Source organism: Thermoascus crustaceus, assembly GCF_041956765.1.
Source record: "Thermoascus crustaceus strain CBS 181.67 unplaced genomic scaffold VTN00scaffold_5, whole genome shotgun sequence".
In the NCBI taxonomy this organism is placed as follows: domain Eukaryota; kingdom Fungi; phylum Ascomycota; class Eurotiomycetes; order Eurotiales; family Thermoascaceae; genus Thermoascus; species Thermoascus crustaceus.
The window spans coordinates 318,365-337,062 of NW_027192531.1; the positions used below are offsets into that span (position 1 = coordinate 318,365).

At 49.5% G+C, this 18,698-nt stretch overlaps 4 protein-coding genes across 4 annotated transcripts; 3 read left to right on the forward strand and 1 right to left on the reverse strand.

Annotated features, from left to right (window-relative positions):
• Nucleotides 1–1,463: 1,463 nt before the first annotated feature.
• VTN00DRAFT_7699 (uncharacterized protein) lies at nucleotides 1,464–3,669 on the forward strand (the record flags this gene model as incomplete). The annotated part of the gene is made up of 4 exons (XM_069434470.1): nucleotides 1,464–1,467; nucleotides 1,645–1,758; nucleotides 1,810–3,599; nucleotides 3,658–3,669. 4 exons carry the CDS (start codon nucleotides 1,464–1,466, stop codon nucleotides 3,667–3,669), a joined length of 1,920 nt encoding a protein of 639 aa, XP_069285965.1.
• Nucleotides 3,670–11,415: 7,746 nt separating this feature from the next.
• VTN00DRAFT_7700 (uncharacterized protein) lies at nucleotides 11,416–11,748 on the reverse strand (the record flags this gene model as incomplete). The annotated part of the gene is made up of 2 exons (XM_069434473.1): nucleotides 11,416–11,651; nucleotides 11,718–11,748. The coding sequence occupies 2 exons, from the start codon at nucleotides 11,746–11,748 to the stop codon at nucleotides 11,416–11,418; spliced, it is 267 nt and encodes an 88-aa protein (XP_069285966.1).
• Nucleotides 11,749–13,105: 1,357 nt separating this feature from the next.
• Nucleotides 13,106–14,316, forward strand: VTN00DRAFT_7701 (uncharacterized protein; the record flags this gene model as incomplete). The annotated part of the gene is made up of 4 exons (XM_069434474.1): nucleotides 13,106–13,166; nucleotides 13,893–13,898; nucleotides 14,084–14,225; nucleotides 14,286–14,316. 4 exons carry the CDS (start codon nucleotides 13,106–13,108, stop codon nucleotides 14,314–14,316), a joined length of 240 nt encoding a protein of 79 aa, XP_069285967.1.
• A 371-nt stretch (nucleotides 14,317–14,687) lies between these two features.
• On the forward strand, nucleotides 14,688–15,338 carry VTN00DRAFT_7702 (uncharacterized protein; the record flags this gene model as incomplete). Its single annotated transcript, XM_069434475.1, has 2 exons — nucleotides 14,688–15,098; nucleotides 15,165–15,338. 2 exons carry the CDS (start codon nucleotides 14,688–14,690, stop codon nucleotides 15,336–15,338), a joined length of 585 nt encoding a protein of 194 aa, XP_069285968.1.
• Between the last annotated feature and the right edge of the window lie 3,360 nt (nucleotides 15,339–18,698).

The window sequence follows — 18,698 nt, forward strand, 5'->3', positions numbered from 1 at the left end:
CTGCAGTGTTGTCACCTTGTACGTAAACCAGCGGCCATGTCCGAGGAAAAATGCGTTGTCCGGGCGCGCAAGGGCAAGACAGAGCCTCAGAACATGCCAAAAAGACGCAGGCCGACCCGAGGAGGCTGTTGTCGTCCCCAGCCCCTGTTGTTTGCGGGATGCGGGAGAAACGCGAGGCGATCGGGATCTGATTAGATTTTCTTTCTTGGGCTACATTGGGCGTTTCCGGCGGAGTGGTTTTGAGTTTCTGTAACGGTATTACCTGTAACGTTACCATGTGACCGACGGAATGACAGGCCGGGACACCCGCACGGCCGGAGGGAGTGGTATGATTCTCAACATACAGCAGCGCCTTCAATAAATGCCTGTCCAAGACGGCTCAAAGGGAGTCATCTGGTTATTGGAGCTGAGAACCTCTGGAGTCTGTACCCCGTACTGCTCGTCGGGCATCGATCCGGTCTGACCAAATATCGCGAGAAAATCTTCCCCTCAGAGCTCGCTGGCGGCATCGTGTTCAGCAAGGATGATGCAATGCAAGTGGCTGCAGCTGGCGGGCAAATCCATGGCATCCGGCGTCGGCTTATCCCAGGGTACATGGGCAGATATTCATTCCTCTTTGAGCAAGAAGACTACCAACAAGTCTCCCGTTTTGGACCAGTTATCGACTAGCCAAAGCAATAGATTAGATCGACCGCAATTATGGGCAGTCGATGGCGTCCACCTGACACTTACTAACAACAGGCAAATAATTCTGCAGGTCAACAGCTCACCAGATCGAGACGTGAAGAAGATCAACCTATGGTATCCATCCTGTAAGATCGTGAATGATGTAATCCATCGGGGGAAGAGGGAAGGATCTGGCTTCTTTCACGAACTGCTGCCTCTGACGTGGTTCTTTCTGATCTAGCCTCGATATTATTGACGTGGCTCTCTAGAGCCGTTCTTTGAACGCTTTGAACTCGAGCCAAGGTGAGAGCCGTTGCACGCCGTCCGCCGTGCTCGCAACGCCTTGCCTTCCCCGTCCTGACGCTCCGGGATCGACGTTACATTACCGGTACCAGCAGGACCGTGACCCGTCAGTTACCGCTCCACCGGCCAAGCGCCTTTCCGGCCGCATTTTGCCCCATCTTGCAGTTCCCCGTGCGTTCGGATTCACAGCTCCATTCTCATCCCACATCTCTTCTCGCCTTTTCTAGTCCTAAACTCCTATTCTTGTCCCCAGCCTGTTTTGTTCCAGATGCCTGCCAGGGCTGCAATCCCCACTCCTCTGCTTTAAAAAACGTCCCTCCCCTCCGGCTCTGGCCTTGGAATCTATATGATCGACTGTGTCTTTGCTCCGTCACTCCGTCACCCTGTTTGCCGCAACGTCTCGCCTTCTCTCCCGGCATCTCTCGTCCTCCTCTGCTCCTCTCCTCAGGCCTTTGACACCTCTTCTACGGAGCAACAGATTTTTGGGAAGCTCAATGGGTATGTCTCTCCGTCCATTCTCGTTCATAGCCCTCCCCGCAAAATCGCGAATCCATCACGCCGTGTGCCGCAGCCCCATATGTGGTGCCTGTGGTGCCACATTTTCACACCATTTACCACGGGTTACATCTGTCAAACTCCATAGTCCATCCATCTCTAACCTTGATCTGTCTCCAGTCCAAGCCGTCATCACCCCGTCGGCGCCATCAGCCGCGATGGCGTCGTCGGCAGCCGTCCGTGCGAATGACAAGGACCGTCTGAATGCCCCGGCGTCTTCTACTCTACACTCTGGTAATCCGATCCCGAAGGATCGACAGGGATCATCACGTCTGACAGTTCCAGACTCCGGTTTCAACGACTCCCCGGACTCACAGTCGTCCCAGTCGACGGGTGGCTTCTCCGAGAGCGACTCGGAAAGTCCATCGACCCCGGCCACCGAACCAGTGTCAGACGATGCTCTCGAGGAGCTCAACCAGCAGAAGCTACCATCCGGACCAGATGGAGAGCGTCGACGCCGGGCTTCTACCGTTCTGATCTCTCAGAATTCTGAGGATGTGCAGAGGATCCTGGGAAATGTGGGCAACGGAGGCACTCAGCTGGTCGAGAAGGTGTGCTGTGGAGGCGGATGCTGCATGGGTCAGCCCCTGAAAGATACTGGATCCAGTTCGAGGGCCCATCCGGTCGAACCGCCCAAGAACAAGGCATTTGAAAGCCTCAAGTTGAGACTGGACAATCTCTCTCTTGACAGCGAACTCACCAACATCGTTCCGCTCCCAGAGAAGACTGTATCCTTCTCCCCCGTGGCGCCTAGTGAGGTAGATGTGAAGCTAGGACCACAGGACCACCCTCCCCGATTTGTCCAGCCTCATGCTCCCTATGAAGTTTACCGTGCGCCACTCCACCACGCACGAGAGCTGACCAAGCCTGGAGCGGAGAAGCGAACCTACCACTTCGATATCGACGTAACAGATTATCCAGTGGAAGGTGGAAACGTTGATTTCGTTGTGGGAGGCGCGATTGGAGTCTGCCCTAAGAACCCAGACGAGGAAGTTGACGATATCTTCGACTGTCTCGGTATTCCGAGAGCCATTCGCGACAAGAAGGTGACTTTGCACACAACGAAAGGACGCTGGCCCACGATCTGGGGAAAGGACGAACCAAGACAGCTGATCACTACTCGAAGAGAGCTCCTGAACTGGTGCTCTGATATTCTGAGTTACCCTCCGACGAAGCCCCTATTCCGGCTGTTGGCGGAATATGCAACAGAGCCCAATGAGAAGAAGATCTTGATGTTCCTTTCCTCAGCTCAGGGCCAAGGCGCCTTCTGTGATCTCCGCACGGGCGCTCACATTACCTTGTCGCAGCTGTTACACGCTTTCCCGTCATCACAGCCGCCTCTTGACCATCTGCTCTCTGTGTTGAACACTCTCATGCCTCGCTTCTATTCCCTCTCTCAAGATCCGCAGGTTTCTTGCACTGTCAAGGGCGGCGAATGCCGACGTCTCATCGAGATTGCTGTTACAGTGCACGAGACTGATGACTGGAGGCGTGGGAAGAGAACCGGAGTTGGATCGGGTTTCCTTCAACGTCTCGCTCACAGGGTTATGGAAGCAGAGAGGGAGGGCATTGACCCGCATACCCTCGACCTTCATGTTCCTATGTTCCGTGGCTTGATGTCGAACCCTCTGGCGAGGGAGTTCGCTTCGGACGGTCCTATGCTCTTGATTGGAGCTGGTGTTGGAATTGCTCCATTCCGTGGGTTCGTCCAGAGACGTCTGAAGTCCGCCAACTGCGCCAACAAGGTCTGGGTTCTCCAAGGAATTCGAGACTCGCTTCTTGACGAGCTCTACAGTGGCGAATGGGGCGTGCATGAAGACAAGGTAAAAAAGGTGGTGCAGAGCCGCCGTGGTGAGAGCAGATACGTCCAGGAAGAGGTTCGCCACCAAGCTGACCTTGTCTGGTTCGTGATCAACGCGCTTGACGGGCGTGTGTTTGTCTGCGGAAGCAGCAAAGGCATGGGCGAGGGTGTTGAGGCTGCCTTGATTGACGTGGCTATGGCCAAGGGCAACCTTAACCGGGAGGAAGCGGAATCGTTCTGGAAACGCAAGAAGGATGCTGGACAGTATATTGCCGTATGTCGACGATGCCCTAACATGAAGCTTGAAACAGGCTCGCTGACAATTAACACAGGAAACATGGTAATCGCGTCATAAACCTATCCTTATGTACATTTGACACCTGGGTAGTCCACCGGGAATCTTTGCACATACCTACGTCGGTAATTTTGTTCTTCGATCCACCCCTCGTACGAGGGGGCTATCGTCATGACCTCCCGGCCGCGACACCTTATGCTACATTGGCCAACATCTCATGAAAAGACGACGGAATCATCGCTTCTTTGCCGTTGGATGTACATATATTACGTGGTCACTGCGGCATCCCAAGGCCTGGACCATTGGGATACACTGGCCGCAGGACTATGACTTCATGTTCCTGCTTGACCTGAGTGCTGTTATTTAGCGGCGCGGCTATCTTTGGTCTGCTTTTCCCATCTGTCCAGGAACTGTGTACGCTTGCTTTTTCTTTCTAGGTTCTTATGGTCGGTGTTTGGGTGTTATGATTTTTGCTTGTTTTGCTACACGGTTCGCATTCGGCTTATATTATTACTATTATTTTTATGATCTTGCAGCAGTGAAAACTAGAACCAGGTAGAGGGTCTTCACATGGAAATCAAATAGGACTCGGGCGGCTATCTGTTTTATAGAGTTAGGCAAATCAAATTTGTTCAAAGTGCTTTTTATTTTTTTAAAGCAGTTTCTTATTTTATGCATATCTGCTTATACATTGTGACGGGAGATCGATACACAAAATATCTGCTACAGCATGGGCTGGTTGATTATGTCCTCGTTGGCAAAAGGCAGACACTACCACTACCCCTGCGCATGTGGCATAGATTCATCGTCAACTCAAGACTCATAGCAACCCAATTAATCTCACCCTTCAGCTCTATAATCATAATACTCAGCGGTCCAGTCTTGACTTGTGTTCCTCACTAGATCTATCCCTCCGAGTCTGGTGCTCTCCCTTTCTGTATTTCGTTCCTCTTATTTATTCACGCTGAACGTGGACGATACACTAGGCTCGTTTCTGTAGGGAATCTGTCCGAAGGGAGCATATATAATAGTAGCTACAGTAAGGAAGATATATATGACCGGTGAACGGCTCAGAAATACATAAGGAGTGGAATGAAAATTCTTCAAGAATAATGTACACAGATATACACCAAAGCTGGCGGCTTGGTGGTGATGGTGGTTATCTATTGGTAGATAGATAGGTTCGTCTGCATTTTCTCACGTAAACGGGTTGGAGAAGAGATAAGATGCATGGGATGCACGTATATACTGCGGTGAAGGAGTAAACATCATTGAATGGATTGATGATGAGGTATTTCTGTTTTAAGGAAGGACTTCCTTCAAGACCCATTCCATACTTCCCAGACCATGTCTCGGGATATAATCCTAGGTACGCTATGTACGATATTTACTAGGTAAGTAAGTGGGCGGCGTAGAATGTCTCGTATAATGCATTGCCATAATCAATTTCTTGTCCACTGGTGTGAGGTTCGAGATTGTACGTGCGAGGCACGAGTAAAAACATGGGGATGTAGATGGATATACTACGATATACTCTATGCACTACTTAAGATAAGCAGGGCACGAAAATCTTTCAAGGGCAATATGCACTGTACACGAGGACCAGATTTGGGGTTTGTACTGTACAGCAAAACTTGAGGATACTGTATGTACAGTACATGGTTTGATTTAGATCGAGACTTGATCAGAGAGACACAACCACATAAAACGGTTTGTGCAGCATGATAAACGTCAGGGGACTTCAAATAAGGAGTCCAAAGAGAAAACAAGGGGAAATAAGCCGGTAACTACGTATGTAACTTAGACTCGGCACTTGAAAATCGAGATTTTAGAGCTTAGCCTTCAAGCAATATAAAAGTATGAGTATCTTCTTGGGTAGAGTTGGTCGATATTCCGATTGAAGACACCTTGGCAGTGAGTATCTTATCCGGTCTGAAACCATTTTATTATGCAATCTATTAGGTACGTATTCATTTATTTGAGAGTTGGTTGAGTTCAATATGTTAGAATCCTTCAGCTAATTCTGCCCCGCATTTCATTTTCTACGTACATACATACATCCCACGATAGTACTGTACATACTCAATCCTTCGAGCGGCTTCCATGTTTCAGGTAAACTAATGCATTCTACTGTCCTTGTACATACGTACTGTACAATGTAGTAATAGCTAGTTAGCATTGCCCGTTTCTAATGATCGTGTTTATGTGAGCGGAGTAGATAGAAATCCTGACAATGGAGGCATGGTATGAATCCTCGAACAGTTGCGTGAATGTTATTTTCTTTACTACATTTCCACCTAATAGGTTCCGTGCCCAAGTGGCGGATGAATGCTTCGTGCAGCAAAGGAGACATCCACGCTCAAATAAAACTAACTACCATAGCGGAAGAAAGCATGCTAAGGAAATCGATCTATCATCTACATGCTGGAATTTCTAGAATAAAAATGATTAGCCGCCTCCCTTATTAACGTTGACCACTTACTGCCCGCCCTGTGCAGTGTAAAACCTACCTACTAGCCTGGCTGAATTTTCAAACATGCAGTATATATAAGTTAATCTTTACAGCTGCGATTGTTAGCTGCGCGAGCGGTCATCCATCACTGATCAGATTGATGTGCCTACAGTTATCTCTTTGTCCAAATATATATCCACCTGGATGAAGATTATATTGTGGAAAACAATAGAAATTATGCTGATAAACAGAGGACTACGCAACAGAAGCCACGAGGTTCCATCGTCGTTCTGCCAGACCGGTATGTGATCTGAGTCTCTCCTAACCACTCGGACACCATGTCTGTTTGCTTGTGTACGGAGTACATGGCTCCTCAAAGCTTATACAGAATCCAGGGCAGGAAAAGGAAGCTGCCAAGAGGGAAAAAAAAACCCCTGGAATCAGGGGGGTAGCTGACCCAATTGAAGCAATGGTTTCCGATCACTAAACTAGGTACCTAACTCACGACCACGTGCAGTTGCTAGTATTTTTCTTTTGCCGCGAGAGCCCCTCGTCAGACTTTAAGCCAATATATCCCTGGATGCCCCTGCGGGCAGATAATGGGGCGATCTAAACAATATACGAACCAAGTCGAGGTAGGTACTGTACATATGTAGCTAAACTGCACTGGTTGGTTTATATCGTCGTACACATATGAAGAACGAAAGATAGGGCATCCGAACCGGGATTTTTATTGACACTCTGGCTTAGAAAAAGGCTTCCAGGTTAAACTGTTGAATATACAGCAAAGAAAGACCTGGACGCAAGTTTTCAACCTCTTGCCAGACATTACATGTAAGGCAACTTCTGTACCATACCTATAGACAAGTATCATCTGCCGGGTTTGAAAGCTTAGATTTAATAACAGCTTAGTAAAGTTTTAAGTTATTTATCTAAAAGGAACTAAGCAGTCCTCTATGCAGTCTACCTAAACTTTGGCAAACGACCTGCTGACCGCTCAGGCATCAATCTCATCCACTCACCCGATCCAATTCCATGATTCCGCATGGGCATTTAAGCACGGTCCCTTTCTTTCACGATGGAGTTGGGGTACCTTCCTACCCATATAGGATAGCATGGCGGTGAAAGTGAGGCGTACATGGTCAGCGCACACCCCCCCCCCCATGCCAAGGTCGGTCAGTTGGGTCAATCAGGTTGGGGGCAAAACAAACACCCCCGAATATAGTTGAAGATCGACAGATCTTCAACAATTAGGTAAAATCACTCTATCGAATATGCAAATTGCTTTTAATGATTATTTTTTTCTTTCCCCGCCGTGGATCCGAATTACATATTTTATTATTCTTCCAAACTACATATTATTCTTCAAGTTCAGTTTGGAAATACTTTGCTCGGGGAAGTTTCCATGCTTTTTTTTAGATAAGTATACTAGGTAGTAACTATTACTTGTCAATTAAGCAGATACACGATATTTATAATTCTATATATCGAACATCCTAGACACACCAAACAAATTGTTTCCGGTATGATGGGATATAATCTCCGGAAAATAAGTAGAGAAGGAAATCCCGAATATTTGTGCTCTCAGACCACTGTCTGTGGAACCTTCCCACCCCCCCCCAAAACCCTACCGCTCCCCTCCCCCTGCGTCAGGTCTCAGATGCCTGAGTCCCGGGATCTCGATCATGATCTTCAAAGAAATATGACTATACCCCCACTTTTTTAATTAGATGTGTTCAACGGTCTTGAAGATCCGGTACAGCCTACTACCTAGTATGTAAAAGGTCAACGAAGGCCAACCAGAAAGTTCCAGAACGTCTCTTGGTTTTCAAAGGCGTTGCATGACGCATATACCTGTTAAAGTATGGCTAGCCAGGAGTTCTACTGTCATGGTTCTGTTCATATTTACGTCCGTAAGATGTGTTGTCCCTTGTATATGCTGGCTTAGGTAGCTAAGTAGCTAGGTCAACTCGATCGGCTTGTCGCTTCCGAAGTTCCTGCGCTCATACATACCATGTTATTCTTCAAGGGAACTTCTGAGGTGGTTGTAACGGTCCTCTGCGATCGAGCTTTTTTTTTTGCAGAAGAGTTAGTCTGTGCGGTGCAATTGTCAAGTTATCTACTCCGTAGAATGTCTAGCTCATTAACCAATATTTGTCTATTCCTGGAGCTTACCATTCTAAGATCGACATATGATCTCTTGTTCTCTATTGTCTTTGCCCATGGAGCCTGCTGAGTTTGGTGACAGATAGTCTTTTTCGCTTTGTGACAGCTCAATGACCTTGCCATATCAGCAACAGATCAAGTCAAGTGCCTAGCGATGAACGAAGGATGTACGGCCAGATAAGCTGATATATATATAGCAAGAACGGGAATAATACACTGGGGGATGGAAATATATAATTAAGGATGACTTCACGTAACATCCCTCACAATTCAGATGGATACAAAGAACAGGAGCAATTTAGGACTCTAGGTTCGTCTGATTTTCCCATAACCCAGCAATAAGTTATGGAGAACGCTAGTATGCATCACATAAAAAGGAAATATAAAATAACCATCAGATCTTCTCATCGTAGTTGAACAGGATAAACATGATGAGAGGAATAGAGATCTTGATGTCCCTGTTGAAGGGCTGACTCCCTTCGGAGATCGCTCCTCCGGGTACCCAATAAGTCTATGCTTTGACCTCTAGTAATGAGGCCGTGCAGAATGACTCATTACAGTGGGAAGGATGAGGTTTTAGAAGCTATATCTACCAGAATAGTGGCTGATATTGTCATTGTGATTATTTTCTTTCTTTTATCTTCTTCTCCTTCAAGTGGTGCTGCCACTTCGATCAGGAACGGCGAATACTTCGACGTCTTGCCGTTGGTCAACAGCAATTTATGCACGAACAGATGAAATAGAAGCAATTCGTTGAATTCAAGATGAAGGAGAGACATTGGGAATCTAAAACTTTGATCTAACAGTGTAGGGAGACAAAAAAGACACAGCTGCTCGACTTAGATTCTCCGCTGGTCTGTATCATTGCCCACGTCAGGAAGCAAAATTTCGTAGAGCCACCAAACTCGACCTGTAAAAGGCACAGTTGGAGACCAGGTCGTAGAGAAAGACCCATAGGGTCAAATGAACCTGCTTGACTGTTTTTTAGTCAGCTCTAGGAGACCCAGAACACATTCAGCACTATGGACCTATAGAGCAAACGCCGGGGTGGACGTATCCCGTGTGCACAGTTCTGTTCCTGTCCCTTGACCCTTGCCCCGGTACGCGATACCTCTATGTGGCTAGACGCTGCATGGTGTTTGCCTTCCACGCACCCGTGGACCATTCTGCCTTCCATCCGCGGAATCAGAACTCTTCATATGTGATTTGAGATTCTGAATGGTGTTGGATTAAAAACACATAGCCCGACAACAGGTTCTCTCTTGGCCATCTTTTGCTAACTTCCAGCGAAGGAAATAGGTGAGGCTGTAAAAAGTGTAAATAGTTATGCAGTCATTGCCAGATTTGATAGCAAAAGCTTGAATCCCTTGAATGCTTCCGGAAGAATAAAATGTGAGACAGTATTTGGGGGGAAAGGAAGCTCTAATAGCACGTCATGAAATAGATCTGAAGCCGGAGCTGGGGTCCTGGACTCCATGAGTCAACCGCTAGCAACTGGGCTAGACCTCTTTTCTTGTCTGGAAATCCATGAGCAAAAGCCTCAGTTACACATGCTTGCTAGGTCGGAGCCCATGGCTTCATCGGTTAAAAAAGGTGGAGAATCACGAATTATCGTCCGAGCTAGCATGTGGAAATGAAATTCTGACCAAATAAGCGGGCATGAAATGGTTAGAACACAGTCCAAGATGAGTCAGAATGGCTGCTCGGGAATTGAGATGGTCTCATAGATTTTAAAATGGATCCTTATATTCGATTTTATTTTGCAGGTATCGAGACTTGTTGGTAACAAATTGCTTCCCTATAGCGAGGAGATGCCATTCAAAAGTCTCAATATAAGATGCATACGAGCTGCGGAGAAAAGCAAAAGTCTTATGCATATAAGCAGAGAAAAAGATGGCCCCTTTTCAGAAACATTGCCGTTGGCCAACTATTTTTACCGGGCTACCTAGAATACTGACGTTGACTGTGCACGACTGGAATTTCCATGTGCGGAAAGCAGTAGCTGTTCGACGCATCTCTGATGATGATAGCTTAATAATGGCATGTCGATGCAGTGCTGATTAGATGTGTCCACTTACGGTCACGTTGTATGAGTGACAAAAATATTTCATCTCCGAATTTCAGCAGCTGTCCGCGAGAATTGTCGTCCATGTCTCCTGGATTAATTTTAGAAGTGAGATACAGCAAATGGAACAGAAACTGCCTTCAAGACGGCCTGTGGATACACAAAATCTATGTCAATTTCCGAGACAAGCACCTGACGCAGGTACCCAACTCGAAGTCTCCTGATCAGGCTGATCCCATGTTGCGCAGTCCATCTGTTTTTGTTCGTTGCCTGTTAGTTTCGCCAAGAACGAGGGTCGAAGAGATCGAGAAAGCCAGAGTCCCAGATTAGTCGATTCCATCGAAGGGAGATCGACAAGTAACCAATGAATCAACGTCGCAGACTCGTCCATGTCAGTGAGCCAAGATGTTAGCTTCGGCGCTCGGGGCTTCGCAAACTCGCGACTATTTGCGTTTATTTCTCGTTTCTGCCGCGCCTTTAAGCGGGTCGCAGGCCAACAAGTCAAACTGTTGCACACAAGAGGGACAACAAGATCGCAACCGGGAGTGTTAAAAAAATAACTATATTTCCGCGTTCCTAAAAGGCTGCATTGGCCTGCGCTAACCAAAGCGTGCGGATCAGGCACAGAGGTTCAAGGTTACCCCGCAGCGGTGAGCTGTCTGTTGTGACAGCGAAGAGGGTGTTTCAGACCAGGTCCATGGATTCCAAATAAGGTCCTGTTCAGGCGGGGCGGCTGATTAACCAGCGAAAAGTTTTGCTGGGCCTTTGGCACAGCCTCAGACCGTCCGACGCCCAGAAGTTTAAAAAAATTTAAACTGGCAGGCTTCTAGATGACAAGACAGAGGTGATAGAAAAATCGCGACTGTGACAGGCTGCGTGGGATGTAGACATGGATGCTCGGGCACCAGCGGTTACCAGCATGAGGCCAACCACGGGAAACAGGAGCTCCAGGAACCGTGTGACAACGCTGGCAGTCACAGGTCTCGTGCGGGATATTTGTAAAATGGATGGCTCTTGGGCTGGGCTCGATTTCAATAGTTCCGGGATGCTAGCTGGCGAAGGCAGGTGCTGGGATGTGCCCTTATCCACGGACTCCGAGATTTCAGCGTCGATCAGGCACCCTGGTCGAGAGGATGTTCTGCACGATCTCGGATCTCAAAGGAGTTCGTAGCAAGACAGATAGGGGGTCGTGGCGTCTCCGACCCTCCGGGCGGCGATCTGTCAAGCGGCAAGCGCCCACTTTTCTCACCTGCAGCTTGCATCGACGCTTTTTCGAGACGACTGTGCGCGCCCAATGGGTTTGTCCCGAGCCCCCACCGCGGTGGCAGTTCCCAGCGGGCTTCGAGCCCTAAGCAGCAATTTAGGCCTGGTATAGAGTGGACGGGCGGGACTTGTGGGAAAGTTTCTGACGTACGCTCAAGCCAGATGCGGCGTGCATTTTCCATCTTGAGCACACCCAAATCTTGGGTGCTCAGTTCCCAGCATCCTATGGCGGCTCGTGTTGGGTATCGGCACATGCAGCCGATGCAGCTGGCTGAGATCGTAATGCACATATCCGTGGAATGAGTCGATGGTCGTTCCAGCGGTCGAGACTAAATCCGTTCTCTGCTCGTCACACAGATGATGCTGATGAGATGACGTTGCAGTCGTGTTCTCTGCGCTCTTGGCAGGGACCGCGGATGCCGGCCGTCTCCCGTGACTCATCCAGCTTTTGTCATCGTGTCGAGCCAGGGCTTGAGCTTCAGGTACCGAGATCCACTGCTTCCATCAGTTCCATCTCCATGACCTCAGCACTATGCTTCTCCGTCGTCTGGATCGCCTCTCGCAGCCCTAGGGCACTCCCGCCCCTCACCCGTGCTTGTCACTTGTGAGGCTGGCTGGTCATCCGCTCGTGTGGAATGGTGCTAACCGTGACTAGTTGAACCATCCCGTCACTGTGAATTTTGGTCTCTCTCCGCCGACCCGGCTCCATGTCACGGTTATTGATGTGACAGTGTGTCGGCTCCGACTTGCCATGATGCCTGCCGACGCTAGAGCTGTCATATGTATGAGCAACATGTTTCTCGCTCCGACCTGCCCTCCCGACCAGATCATCTGGTGTCTACAGACTGTAAGATCCAAACCTGTGTGCGACGTGGAACCCAGGCGCCACCCGAAGGACAGTTTGCAGTTAATCTTGGGTGGAGACCGATGAAGGATCCCGAACAGATCTGCCATCCCTGCTTCTCGACCGCCTTGGGGGCCCTTGAAACATGAGCTGGCATTGGCAGTGGGATCCCAGGCTATGGCGTCGCAGCTCTCCCGATGAGGCGTGGATCGATCTCTCTGGCTATCGATGGAATAGACTTGTGAAAGGTCCGCCTGACGGCGTTGCCCGACCTTCGCTGACCCCGTACGGAGGACAGCGGTAAGCCATAACTGTCTCGAATCACCCTTCCATGGACTGGCTGGACGCTTGTTTCCTGTCGATACAAGCTACGCTGCGATGCTGTATCTGGCCACTCGGCTGCCCAGTTGCATCATGGCACAGCATAGATGTGGGTCCTACCAGCGAGGGATTCATGGCGATCCTTCCTTGGGATTTGGTATCGCTCTGAATTTTTTTGCCCCCTTTAGAGATTTGTCTTTCGAGCCACACCTGCCTTGAACCGTTCCCGTGAAGACCTTCCTGGTTCCCCACGATTATTGACTTTCGGGCCCCTGAAGGACGTATGTCTTCCGATCAGGAACGCTGAGAGGCCGCTACGATCCCCCCAAATGTGCCCTCCCGCTTGTTTTACCTACTGTGTCCATTAGATCTAGATGCTCGATTCGAAGCCAAAGGTCCTTGCTTGGAATTCACTGGACAACACAATCTTACTCAGTACGGGCTGCGTCTCTTTCGTATCGAATCAGGCTTCAGGCTGTTGCTGAGCTGTGTTGAGCACACGCCATGAGGCCTGTACTGAGGCAGACACCCTTCCCAAAAGAGCGACCGTTTCCCAAGCTTTATTAGTATTACGATATGGTGCTACCCAGGATTTGTCCCAACACCAAGGCCATTTAATGAGCCGGGCGAACTGTGCTTCTTTCCGTCAACGAGTTAGCGTGCATTACCGGACTCAATTCACAGCGCCACCTCGCACATCATTCCTGCGACCAAGTGTCAGATCTCTGGCTCCATCTGTCAAGACAACCTTAAGGAACCGTCAGTTCGCAGGGTCCGATTTGCGCCCTCGCGCTTCTCCGCTTTGCATGCCCATAGACTTATGGAGGAGTAGTGCCAGTAGTTCTGGCTACCGTACCCACTTCACCCACGATCGTCATTTCGGGGAGTCCCCGTCCTAGCCCTCTATGGGGTTGCTCGGCCAAATGTAACAACGGACGGATCTCGCATTCTAATAAGTTCCTCTCGTGTCTAGAGGTCGCCCTGCAGTAAGTATCTAGGTACATTTTTATTCTCTTAACGCCAGCGGAGGCGCTCTTCACAGAATACCACACTCAGCGCCCCGACCGGCTTTGACATCATTGGCCTCTCAGCCCTGCATAACTTTGATTCAGCTGTCCACATCGTGTTTCTGACCAGCAATGCTAAGCTAAATCCGCTCAGGGTTAGGTGAGTATCTTCTCTTGAGTTCCAGCTGGATTTCTCTTTCTGCGTCATATTTTATTATTCCCATTACTTTGGGTGGTGCCCGATCTGAATGTCCCCTGGTTTCGCCAGTGTCCTCGAATTCAAAGTTTAGACTGCCTCAGGCCGCAGGGTGGCTCCATTTCATTGCTGGTCTGACATCTGGATAGACACGAAGGCTTCCATCCACTCTTTCTTTCCTCTCCTATGTCCCATCACCGCATACCTGAAGAAGATACCAACAATATGGCCGTATCATACGCAAGTGGACTTCCGGCTGGTCGCTCGCAAACCCTTCCATCCTTTCGAGAGGTAGGAGAAATCAGTCCGTTCAGAAATAGGTGTGTAGAGTTACTCACACGTTTATTCCAGCTTCTCCCGCCTCATATGCACGATGAAATAGAGTCGACGTCTTACTACGCACCGTCCAGACAATATCAAGAACGTCCTCTATCGTCGACTCCGGAGTCGTTATCAGAACCAAGATCTTTTCCGGGACATGGTCGCTTTGAATCACCCTCGAAACCGGCAGCAGGTGACGGACTTCGAGACTTTTCATTACGACCTAATAGGGCCGATGAGAATCTGTCTAGAGACTACAGAGAACATGGGCCTATCCACGCTGGGAATGCAATTCCACCCCCAGCGGCATCAAGACCAAAATCTCAATTCCCTTCTCGAGGGCCAAGCCCCATTTTGCCTCCTATACGGGATCTACAGTCTCTACCTGAGCGAAACCTGAATAGACCAGGAAATCCCCTTGATGATGCAACGATGGCTCGCCCAAATACGTTTCCCCAGGAGTTTGGAGGTGGTGGCCGTCATGAAGTAAACGTTCTTGGTTCGAGGAATCTCCCCAGTACGGAGCATGATCGACTGGCTGCACCGTGTTCTCTGAGCAGTAATTGGATGGCTCCGGTATATAACCAGTCACCATACGATAGTCCGCGATATGTCCACTATCCCGCGGAGAACTCTCCTCAACTGATGCATAATGCTCAACATCCCAACTTTGGCATCTTGGGTGATCCAATCGATCCGAGAAGCAAACGGAGGCGAGGAAATCTTCCAAAACCAGTGACAGATATCCTACGCCAGTGGTTCCACGAGCACCTGGATCACCCTTATCCCAGCGAGGAAGACAAGCAGATTTTTATGTCGCGTACAGGGTTGTCGATCAGCCAGGTAAGCTACTGATCAGTGGCCATTTTCCTAAGTCTTGGTTTGGCTGACTTGATTGTCTCTTTATAGATCAGCAACTGGTTCATCAATGCAAGGCGACGGCAGCTCCCGGCGCTTCGCAATCAGATTCGAAGCGAGAATGACAGAAATTCCCAAGCACAGTCTCCCTTGAGCGATGCCGAACAAACAAGTTCCTCGCAAGATCCTACTTCTCCAAGCCGTTCGATGCATAGCCAACCATAATTTCGAGCAACCTTTTAGGGATGATTCTTTTTCTTTGGAGTTACCGCGTCGTCGTCTAAGAGGCTCCGCATGCATAATCCTTATTTCTGCATAACATCTGCAAGACTGGCATACATCTGGCATCTGGCGTTTAGGATCTGTTTGGATCATGTCCAACTTTACGATTTTCATAGCATGGCAGGGCACATAAAGAGAAGAGAACTTGCCCTTTCCTTTCTCTTATGTTACTTTACGTCGATATCACGAGAAATATGTCTTTCATACATCCTGGAAAGAACTAATAAGACTATCATGTGATACCCTTTTATTATTCACTAGATTTCCTTACACTGCGGCGAAAAGCGATGTCTCTTGACAGGGTTCACGGTCGAAATTTCTTAACACCATGTTCCACCCGCATTTATGCATTCTGGATCCCTTGATACATGCTTCCTTCTATTGTGTTTATTATTGCATTATTTGGACACGGATATTCTCTTCCAATGATTTCCTGGCGTTCTAGCTCTCGGGTCTGTCTTGGGACTTGATTCACCTCTATCAGTCGGGCCATGACATTCTCACGACTTGCCTACGTATTTGCCAGAGAAATCTTTGACTGTTGTTTCCAGGGATTCGCACTCCACGGATTACTATAGCGGGAATAAAAGATATGAGCTGCTCTTCACACGACAGATCTTATTTCAACACATAGCTGCAGGCAATAGATCCATGGGATGGCTGTAACCGACAACGCGGGCCCATTGCCAGATTTCTGGCCATGTTCCCTTGGTTGATGTTTCGGCTCAATGCGCTCGGAACGGGTTGCGCCAACCGTGGGGAGCTAGGCTCTCTGTCAGCCCGGAATAGAATTTCATATTGACCAACCAATGTTGGGGTGAAGTCACTGACATGCATTGGATGGGACATCGAAGCGTGAGGGCCGTAAAACTAGGCTGTCTGTCATACCTCTCAGTGACCGGCAGATCGGTCAGATTTCCGCATTTTCGCAGTATCTCGGGGTCGAGCTTATCCTGTGAACATTTTGGCTCATTAACTGGAACCTTGGAACCTTTTCCATGGCTCAACCACTCCGGGACATTAACTTATCTGGGAAGGCCGTTGGCACCCCCTTACCGTGCAGCGGGAAAGGAGGCATTCGAGAAAGCCATGATCCCCACATATCAAGCTACGTACCAGACTGCTGGTACCGATATTGTATTCCTTGAGGAACAGTCTAACGGCACGCAGGTCCATCCCATGTGGCCAGGTAATTTTCTGGCATATACGTACAGTACAGTACGGTACGGTGCGAGGACTTGCCAAACAAGAGTAAACTGGCAGCTGGTGTCAGTGCGAGCTATCACTGCTACATGCCTTGCTTTTCTTTGCTGTCGTCTCGACAGACTGCGGAACCCCTGGAGAATCCCGAGGTTCCTGGAACCTGACGGCAGCATTCTCCACAAACCATGGCAGTAATTCCCATTCCAGGGTCCCGGCACTCTCGATAGCGCCTTGAACCGTACCACGGTCTGTGCCCTTTGACTTGTCGGCTCGGTCAATCATCGGTGGTACCGAGCAACCAGAGCACTAGAATCGCCACTTGATGGAGCGTCCGGTGGATGCTGCAGCTGAACACTGGTTCCCTTGTTAAGGTTCGGTGGATGGTGTCCGACCTGTGCGCTCCATCCAGTCACGGGACTCGAGAGCAATGCCCGTCTGGGGTAATTACCAAATGCGGCTGTCAAAAGTCATGCTGGATGCGTGGAAACGTGAAAGGTTGTGGCGGAAGTCAAGCCATCCATCTTCGGGGCCGTCAGTCTGCGCCCAGTGGATATTGTATTCCCACCTTCCTCTCCTGTATGACGTAAGGGGGAAGCTTCCAAATTCTGGGAGACGCAGCAGCCGCGCGTGGACGGGATCTACGGTGTGCCTTGCCGAACACATCCTGAACGATGGAGCTCGTCTCCAGTTTTATCCATCATGATGAACCCAGCCCCCTGGGAAGACCCGCTGCGACTCTTGGCATCCGTCGCCTTTTTGCTCGAAGTTTTACCTACCTCACTTGCCGAAGGGACACACATAAGCTTTGAAAGCACGTCTCAGGTTTTTCTAGCGGGTGTCGAGATCTTCGAAACGGAAAAAAAAAAGATTTCCGGAAACGGCACCTACCGATTGCCTCCCGAACATGTCGCTGATCTGCGTCTACTGCCGTAGGAGCCCGTCCATGCGTTGTCATGCGGCCCATGCCCTGCCACGGCCCCAAGGAGCGCGATATAACTAGCAAGTATGGATTAGGTAATCAAATCTCGGTTTGGGACAGAGCTGCGATATGCCCTGTTTTCCGGAAGAGGAAGAACTGAGCCCCATTGGAAAGAAGTGCCAAGATGTCTTAGCATGCTTGGTACGGCGACTGCCGACTTCAACAGCCATCGATGCTCTCTAACTCGAAACCGCCTGAAAAACCATGTTTCTTGTTTGCACCGTAGTACGAATACTTCCAGGACCGGGGACCCCCCTTTGACGCTATATCCGGCGGCCGTCTTCATTGGCGGAAAAGGTCTCCGGAAGGGAGGATGATGACAGCATGGTCAAGGATCTTCGTGAGGCATCACAGAGCGGTGAATGCCTGCAGTACATACACCATACACTGCAGCCCTGCAGAAAATGTGTCTTTTCTCGGCTGGGATACCCTGTAGCGGAGCAGGGCCGCGCTCTGTCTTGCACCTCTTGGCACGTTCGCGGCGGGAGAGGTGTGGCTCGACCCAGCTGACAGACCGCCCTTCCGCGGGGCTGCACTAGCCGCGGCCTACAGATCTCTATAAGATCGTCACATTTAGCTGGACAGTGCTCCATGTAAGATACGCGGCGCAAGCCACAGGCAAGACACATACATCTGTGTCACTATGGCAATCTGGCTGCAGGACGGAATTCTCCATACCTGCCCCCCGCCAAAACGGAAAAATGGAAAACCGGAAGAACGGCGAGATGGGCAGACCGCGCAAGAATGGGTGGGGGATGACCAGGTATCGACTTCTGCGGCTTAGCGCTGGAGGCCGTATGTACTAATCATCATCATGTCACCTCGCACGATGCGCCAGGGCCCAGATGTGCATGCCACAGATACAGCAAGTGCACCGTAGTGAGTGACAGCGATCGACTCGACAGCCCCGGTACCAATTACTGTGTATTGGAGGCCTGAGACTAGAACTCAATCGGGTAATCCAGCTGTCTTGACAGGTTGCGGGCGGTTTGTTTAAACTCAAGTCAGCGCCACTAGCAGGATCTGCAAGCCGTCATCTTAATTAGGGATTAATAATTCGGGGTCCGGAGGCTTTACAGAGGGGGATGTTCCGGCCCGCAAGGGATGATGATGATGATTCC